General features: G+C 37.7%; 1 protein-coding gene across 1 annotated transcript in view; it reads right to left on the bottom strand.

Moving 5' to 3' along the window:
• Positions 1 to 1,592: 1,592 nt before the first annotated feature.
• CDH2 (cadherin 2) overlaps positions 1,593 to 9,484 on the bottom strand; it is a 114,417-nt gene continuing 106,525 nt past the window's right edge. Inside the window, exon 16 of the mRNA XM_021525736.3 lies at positions 1,593 to 3,005. Coding sequence (XP_021381411.1) covers positions 2,799 to 3,005 — 207 coding nt within the window. The 3' untranslated portion in view covers positions 1,593 to 2,798. The remainder of the gene's footprint in view (positions 3,006 to 9,484) is intronic.

Here is a 9,484-nt window from a genome sequence, read left to right as displayed (position 1 = left end):
CCGTTCGAACATCGTTTTTCTTCTTCTATAAGCATATAAGATGCATAAAAATCATTTGCCTTTTGTTCTGTTCAGCAGACCTAATGCTGAACTATCACTAGGTCTGAGAACTGTTGCTACAATTTCAAAGGAGCTGTAGAACTGGCTGTTTGTCTGATCAAGATAAAGCTCCTACTGCTGTGCAGAACAGCCAAATGCTTATAAAAGATGACCTCTGTCCATTTTTAACAAAAAAATGTGTGCTAGAACCCAAACTCAAAATCTTTCACAGATCTCTCCCCCAGTGTGTCTTTTAACATTCAATGTCAATGAATAAAGTTCATTTAGCATTTCCAGTTTGTTGGTTCAAAGTAACAATAATAGATTATGCTTGAAATACATTTTTGCATAATTTTTTGTGCTAAAAGCTGTCTTCTGCTTATTTAACATGCATTGACAGTTTAAAATATGCCCTTTATGAAAGCTTTTCTTACTTAACTATGCATGGTCAGACTTTTATTTCCACATCCTGATCTACATACTTTGTTCTATATACTACAAATTGAATTTGGAAATAGTTTAATGGTGCTTGTTGGTGACTTTGATACATTACTCAAAAATCAAGGCTATATTACAGCATTAGGTTATAGTTTCAAATGCATGATATAAATAATAGCCAGGTGTGCAGAAGCTGAAATAGTATATCCCAGCCTGAGAGGATTGCTACATTTCATCAGGAGCAAGAAAAAGGAAGGAGACATCCCTCATGCAGCGTTAATGCTCCCCAAATCTGATTTTGGGATTTATGTCGCAAAGTCAAATTATGTAAATTGTAGTGTGACTGCTGAGGAAGCACTGAAGTGGCACCAGTGAAGAGCTTTCCCTCCAGATTAACTTGCTGCCAGAGCCTGGTTCCCCTCCCTGCCCACTGATGGCATTTTGTTTGAGGCTCACACTGTTCACACTTCGGTTCTTCATGTCTGTAAATACAGGCATTAAACCTGAGCAGATTGCTGCATGAGAACAGACAGAACTGCTGCACCTAATATGCTTGCTTTGTTTGCAAGTAAATCATGGTAACAGGTCAGAAACGTGTTTACTAATGACAAATCTCCTAATGGGGCTTTTTGATAGAGCTCCAGGACCGTGAGCACCTCCTTGAAGGACATGATGTGATGTGCATTCAGTTAGCAGGGGCTTGTCTTCACTTCAGCACAAGAAAGTTCAGGCAGCAGAGGACTGCCACAATATTTATGCAACTTGCAGCATAATCACACATTCATTAAACTGTCAGTCTAGAAATGAGCCAAAAATGATGCAAGTTCTTATCCAAATAATGCACATTAAACCAAAGAGCTACTCATCACTGGAAAACTGAAAATTGTGAATTCCCAGAAATCACAGCACAGATAACTTTGCTTTTACCTGGGAACTTGCCTTCCAAATTTGTGCTGGGCTTTCTTCTACATGCAGCTTGTTTTCAGTCCAGCAGTATGAAATGCCAAAGAAGCACACTCAATTTCTCACAGAACTCAAAATACTCAAACAAGTACATTTTATTTACTGTAGTCAGGCTGCTCAGGTGGAAGAAAAAATGCCAAACCAGCACCAGATCCAAAATTAGCATTTTATTCAGAACGTTGGGGTCAGAGGTGTATCATTCACATTCTGGTACACAATACAGAGGCAAAGCTGTTCTCAGAAGTCTCTCCAGTTTGAAAGCTCCTTCCCCCCCTGAAAACATACTGTATATTTTCTCGTGCCACCAGTATCAGGCCAACTCTCCCCCCACCCCTTTTTTTGGTACAAATTATGTAAAACTTTTTTGTGCTAAGAACTTTTCTCCCTCCCCAAACCAAAAAAATAATAAAAATAAAAATAAAAAAAATATTGAGTACTCTAACTACAGTTCAACAATTGAATCAATGTCACTTGTTTTCAACCTGTTTTGTAAATACTTTAACCATAAACGAAAGATATAAACATGCAAAAACCTGAATCCATAGTCCAAATAATACATACACGTGTTCTGAAGTTTCTGCACTTCTCCACAGACTATGCCAATAAAACATTATGTACACATACCATTTTTTACAGTGAAGTGGGAAAAAAACCTAGAAATTAAAAAAAAAAAAAAAACCCAACAAAAACCAATATGTGTACATGGATTAAGACCAAAATGTGTCTAACATTCTAGCATAAGGAAAAGAAAATCAATTCTGCTACAAACTGGTGATATGAAAACTCCCTTTATTTGCAACCAGCTGCATAATTTTTAGAATTTTAGTGAAAAAAGTCCCCTAACATCTAAAACTAGAAGTAATGTACATTGTTCCACCTCATGGTCCTCTCTCCCAGATAATAAAATTGTTCCATGAGGATTTTTTTGTTTATTTTTAATCTCCTTATTTTAATAAAAGCAATGCGATGTAACAAAAACATTGTGAAGTATATTGTTTCACCTTACTCCTCCCCACCCCAACATATTTTGTCTCTTTAATGAATCATTTCACAAATCAGTACCATTAAAGCCTTAAACATAAAACTAATTCCGATCTGAAAAAGGTACAAAAAGGCACATAAAATCCCAGTGCTTCTGTACTGTAAAATTCAAGTGTAACTGAGCTCAATATTTTTTTCCAAACAGCATTGGAACACTGATATTCCACGGAGCCCAAATTGGTTTGCAGCCTAAGCCAAAGCCTTCAGCAAGCACTTGTGCTAGTAGACTACAAAGTTAAAGCCTAGCTTCTGTATGCTTTTGGGGAATATCAGTTGAAATGTTTGTACTTGTCCAAAACCAAAGTTCACTTTGAAGTTCAGTCATCACCTCCACCATACATATCAGCAAGTTTCTTGAAACGTGGGCCCCAGTCATTTAGGTAGTCATAGTCTTGCTCACCACCACTACTTGAGGAGTTAAGAGAGCTCAAGGATCCAGCAGTGGAGCCACTTCCTTCGTAGTCAAAGACTAAGAGGGAGTCATAAGGTGGGGCTGTAGGGTCATTGTCAGCTGCTTTAAGTCCCTGCAAGAAGGAGAGGGAGAAAAGAAAATAAAGTTCTGTATCTGAGAGCGAGACAAAAGCATATCTGGAATATTTGCAGTGCAGTTATCTATCAAGCACCACTTGAGAAAACAAAATTCTTCCTCTCCTTCCATTCAGTGCAAAATAGGATTTACATTTTTGTAACTCCCTTTAGAATGGCCAGGTTTCCAGCATTGCAGCACTGAACATTTTGAATGCAGCTGCAATTGCAGCCCTAACAAAACCTTAAGAGAGGGTCATGGCACTGGGACTGAAGCTAGTAAATGAAGTTTCAAAGATACACAGCTCACAACCTGTGCCATGGGCAATGTGGGAATGGTTAGACAGATGAGGAAGGAGAAACAAGCATGTTTGCAAAGATTCACTTCAACAGCCATCTCACATGGCCAATAGCATATCCACTGACTTTTCTGGCCTGCAGTCCATCTGCATGTGCCAAAATCCATATTTAGTTAGTCCTGTAAACTCATGTACCTCTGTAGGCTGCTGTGAGAAAAATATATGGTATGTTGTCTTAAGCCTTTTATGTTTTGCCACATCCACCCATGAAATCCACCTGCTCTTCAAAAAATACACACAGTGACATCAAAGCTGAATACAAGATGATGACTGTTTTTGTTTCCTCATTTCAAAATACTGAAGTTACCAACACATGAATAGTGGGCCATCAGCATTTTTACATTTTCAGTCTGAGGAGTTGAATAGACAAAATTAAAAGCAACACAAATTGAATTGGAGGAAATGCTGGGGAATTGATGAGGAAAAGCCAGGAAAGAACCAGACTTCTTCCAGAACAAAGCCTCTACATTCTCTGTTTTGCTACACAAGTCCAAACCTAAACGCTTATATGAGTAACTAACTTTAGAATATGAGACAATTTCTCTGTGCTTATCTGAGGAAGATTTACAAGCTGAATATAAAAGCCTGAAGCCAAAAAACCCTCTTATGATTTGTATTTTTTTAACCTCATAGTTTCATCCATGGGATTAACAACACTTTTTCAAAATCTTCCATTTTGAATAGGACCTACTCTGGCAGCCACTGACAGGGGATAATGTATCTTCCAGAGTCCCATAAGGCTGTGCTAGGATTTTAAATTGCTTGCTATTAATTTTTACCAGTGATATTGTGCTGGTTTTAATTTTTAATGTTTATTTATTTAAAGAATGGCATTATTATACTCCTACTTATTTGAAGAAATGAGTGTGCTTCCTTTAAATTGTTTAATATATTCTGGTTTTAGAAAAGTATGTTTCACTCTCAATTGTTTTTGTCCAAATATGACAAAATAGAACAGAAGCTGATTTTCCTTCCACAAATATCTATTATGGAGTACATACATATTAAACCCATTAATTAAAGCATTTGGCATTGATAAGGTAGAAGTGAATCCGGGTTCTTTATTACCTATTTAAATAATTCAGAATTGTGCAAAATGTACCTAAAATAATTTCCAAATCAGTGATGGAAAAACCCAGCATATTTATCAAGCTAATGACCTCTAATCAAGAACAAATTTTGGCCTTGAAATGATCATTTCATGTTGTACAACAACATCAAGCAGGTTATTAATAGCCTTCATTAAAAGTGCAATTTTGAATTATGAGATAAGAATAACTGGCAATGCTTGTTATCTCTGGCATTTTCCAACCTGATGGCCTTAATAAGGAAAAAAGATGTGAGATTTTGAAAAGGCAACAGCAAGTGTTGGAAGACATCTCTTATCCAGCTTCCAAGGGCTAAGGCTTTCTCTTATTTTCTGCTGCTGAAGCACTAAGACAACTTTGCTTCTTAGTCACTAACTGGCCTTATGGTATTCAGACCTTTCCTTAAGCCTGCTTGGGGTGACAGACACACATGTGTTTGGAACACAGGTGACAGGGAAGGAGAATAAACACCAGCTGAGGTTAAGGAGTGCTGAGGTACGAATGCCAAGTATCCATGTGTGAAAGTCATTTAGAAAGTCGGTTTGGAGACCAAATGTTATTTCCCTGCAGTTCTGCCTACTAAGAGCCAGCCAACCATGGGATACCAATTTATTTTAAAAAAATCAGCGAACAAAACATTTTCCCTACATCACTGCAAAAATTCTGATACCTATCAGTCATCCATGACAAGGCAGAAGGCAGCCTCTTTCCATCTGTTTTTCCAAAGGGGAAGTTGTAATTTTTTTTTCAATTTGCTGCTGCTATCATGATAGCATTTCAGAAAAGGAAACTGGTTTTGAGTTACTGACTTACAAGATAGGATCTCACTAACAAATTCACTTTCTCAAAGGTTGTGCTAGCGGTATAATCCATTTCATTCAGAGAACGTAGCTACGGGTCATGTTTTGGAAGTATTGATTCAACTGCACAGCACAAGTTACACTGACATTTTCACCTATCTTCTGGTTCACAGTGTAATGACTGAACTTAGTGTCTGACTCTTCAAATGACAAGATTTCTGCTATATTTGTGTCACAAGTTACATACTAAAATGAGAAAGAAGTACTACAATATTTTCTTTTTCCCTCTGCTAAGCCAATTCTTTGAGCATACCCAGTGTGCTGCTGTGCTTTGCTGTTGGAGTCCACAGCATGCCAGACAGCCCCGGCAGTGCCATCAGCTCAGAAGCTCCCTTTGGTTTCAGCATTGCCACCTCTTTTCTTTTATTATGCTGTCCCTTTCAGTGGGTGGAGGTGGTGTGGATACACAGCCTGCTGCATCTGCACAACTGAAAGGACAACAAATGGCTGCCAGGAGTGGCTTCTACTGACTTTGCTGCCAAGGCATTCACTGTCAGTCACTTCTGTACTTGGTTTAGAGTTTCCTGATCTGAAAACCTGAAGTTTTCATTAGAGTGAGAAGCTCATTCAACAACAGAATTTCTGGGGCACATCCTCAGGAGGAGGGGAACCTGTTGGGACAGTGCATTGTCACATTTCTTTACATGTGCTACACCACCAGTGCACAACAAGCAGTTGCAGAAGAGCCACAGCAATAGAGAGGCCAGCTTGAAACTTTGGACAGACTCACTTTTTTTCCTTTTCCTCTTTTATACATAGTAGAGCTTTCACTAAGGAGGTGATAAGGGACAGAACTAGAGAAATTACAGTGCCTTGGCTGAGGAACAACAGTAAACTTGTCTTAATACAGGCAGCATTCTCCATTTCTCTCAAGTTAAAGGGAAGCAACCCTCTCGAATCCTGAACTACCATGGAACATTACAAAATCTAATGCTTCTATTTTCATTAATCATACTACTTAATCAGATTCATCAGACTTTTGATGAGAAGGAAAGGAAGAACAGAGACCTTCAGGGAAATACAAAAAAAATTGGTTTCTATCTGGAACCATCGAGGGACTCCATACTGCATGGAGGGGCACTGCATCAATAACCATTTACTAAGAATGAATTGAGGGTCCTCCATATCCCCATGGGATGAGACCTTTAGTTTGCAATTTAAATTTAGTTTGCCTCAGGCTATGTCCTCTATTGATTATAAACATATTCTTTGCCACAAACTCTCCACCACAATATAACTTGCTTGAGATTTCTAGGGACAATATAGGTGGGTCTTTGAAAACAGGATTAACAAAACTACTTCCAACAGGTCTAATTTATACTGTCCGGCCAATCCTGACTATTCTAAGTGTTAATTATGTTCCGCACTCTGCAGGTTAGGCTTTGAAAGGCTCAAAATGGAAAACGAAGTCTACAGAGGATTCTTAATAACACATGACTTATTCCACTGACTTGTTTGTACACTGGACTGGAAGAAAGGAGGTTTTTCTCATTCCCTCTTAAATTACAGATTCATCTATCCATTGAAACAGACAAAACAAATAAGTCCCTGAGGTCATTTAGCTTATGCCTGCAAAGCCTATTTTGACTATCAGATACCTCTGGAACCTTCCTATTTTAGACAGTTCATAGCTCTGTACATGTTATCTCAACTTTGTGTTATAAAAATGAATGACTTTTTATTGTAATTTTAACTTGTTTTTCAACTTAGAAGTCACCAGAACACTACAAAATACTTTTACTTACATGTCTCATTGAGTTATGTAGGTTTAATACAAGGGATGACAGGTAGAAAATAATATACCAGAAGAAAGAGAGTACTGCTAAAAGGAAAAAACCTAAATAACCCACAGATCTTTTTTTGCTTTTTGTTTCTATGACTCTGTAAGGAAAATAAGAAGAAAACTCCCTTGCTTGCTTGGAAATGGGAGCTAAACCTTCCAGTATCTGAAATAAATTTTTTGTCTAAAGCTGAAGTAATTCAGAAGCTAATCTGAACAGTGTGTCTGAGGTGCTGGTGAGCATTCAATAGATTAAATGAATTCTCACATGTAGACCAGCATCCCAAAAAACCACACTGACCCACATCTCCTGGAATAGGGTCAAGTCCTCCAAAAGATTGGACTGATCTCCAAAAGTGTTGCATCTTTTCAAACCGAAGGGCTAACACAGCCTTTGCTACTGAAATGCTGACAATTCAAAAGCAGCCTCTCCCTCCTCAAGTAGGGACTGGGATAGTTTGGTGGGTAGTTTGGGTTAGAGATGCCCAAGGGAAGAATTACATCTAATAATATTGAAGTTGGATGCAGAGAGATATGAACTATGCTCTTTCTTATCTTGTTATGTTGTTTCCACAGCTCAGCTTATCTTCTGTAGGAACTGCCTTAAGAAACGTCTGGTGCAGGCTTTACTCAAGATATTTTTTCAATTTACCTCAAGTAAAACTGGGAGAAACTTACCAAGTTTCTTGGGTTTAATCATACCAGGACTGCAGGTGCAATATTCTGGAGAGTCTGAAAACCTGTGCAGCCTGAACATTTATGCTGTAGAAACTGATAATTTTGAAATTTAACTGTAACTTCTATGAAAAACAGACCAATTTTCCCCCAAACCTGGCAGACAATTTATAATCACATCTGTCATGGGAAATTTTTTACAGAAAACACAAATTAAGATGATACTATTTTAGAGAAATAAAATGCCCATTTTTCTTAGTCTTCTGGGAAAACAAAGCATGGACAATCTTTGGGTGGCTACTGTCTGCTAGAGAGAGGGTTAGGTGGAATGCCCCACAGTAAAAAAATACATTTTTGTAAAATCCTAGAGGAAAAAAAATCCTTATAAAGGAGACAAGCTAAATATATAACCATTAAAGCATAAAATCTACCTCACACAGTTCGTTCAATCAGAGGATATATTTAATTCTGAGCTAACCTGCAGACAAGAAAATTGCTGTGTTTTCTTTAAGTTCATATATATTTCCATACATTTTCTTAATCAATGACATAAATGACATTATTTTACTGTGTATGAATAGCTGGGAGAAGCTTTCTTTTTTGGTGGATGGCAAGGGGAAGCATAAAGGGACTGATATAATACAACAGACAGCAGGAAGAAAACGACTCCATGCTCATCTGTAGTGCAATATAAACGTATGGGTTAAATCAAGACAGAAAATACTGTTTCTTCAGCCCCATCTGTACACACTGATGCTGTATCATCTTCCAAAGTGATAACCTACTGAAAAATAATATTGCAAGAACAACTTGTTAAGTCATTAAAAAATTGTAGGAGGCCGAACAACCTCTGGCCCCTTTTTGGCCTTCCAGCAGAATCAGACCCATTCCCTGCCTTTGCTCCATAACAGAGCCTCCCAGCTGCTTTGAGAACAACAAAAGCCAGGGCTCTTCACTACTGCCTGTCAGGTGGGCACGGTCTGGTCACAGCTGTGTGAGAACAGGATGGGAATCTTCGATTGTTTGGAAGCACAAGGAAGTTCTTGTGTGTACACTAGCTTGGCCAACAATATGAGCCTTTTTAGTGTCCCATGTCTCCACTATTTTCCAGAAGCCAATTATAACTGTAATATTTAGAAGTGTAAAGCAAGCAAAAACTGGAGTCTCTTAAAATACAATGTCTAAAAGGAATATTTGTACATTTCCTGCTAATCAACTCCCCTCTAAGTTTTTTGACAATTGTATCACTGTACACCTTTAAAGGGGTAAATTCAATTTTCTGCAGATTTCTAACAGGAAAGACCTTAGTATATTAGCATGACTTTTCTTCAAGGCAAACAAGAATAAAGACATTTGCAGAAACTGTTCTGCAATACTCTGCAATACATGTCCAGCTCCAGCTGACAAGGAAGATATGAGAAAACCAGAGAAAATTATTACTACTACAATTCAGTATAGAATAAAGTAAAAACAGAAGTAAATCCTGGGTTAGCCTTTTTTCCTATAACCAGCAAGCACAAGAAACACATTCTATCCTAAGTACCACAACACCAATGATTTAAGAGTGACCAGTGATAGAAATAATGAGGATAATTTCTTTCAGAGCTATTAGTACTCTGGTATAGTCTGAATCTCAATTACATTTATTAGATTGAAGAATCAAAGATAATGCAAAATCTTTGAAAGTTCTATGACAAGACAAGTATTAAAAGCACT

This window comes from Lonchura striata, chromosome 1 (assembly GCF_046129695.1).
Source record: "Lonchura striata isolate bLonStr1 chromosome 1, bLonStr1.mat, whole genome shotgun sequence".
NCBI classification, from domain to species: Eukaryota; Metazoa; Chordata; class Aves; order Passeriformes; family Estrildidae; genus Lonchura; species Lonchura striata.
The sequence above is the reverse complement of the archived record's forward strand: the minus strand, read 5'-3'. Positions and strand labels throughout refer to the sequence as shown.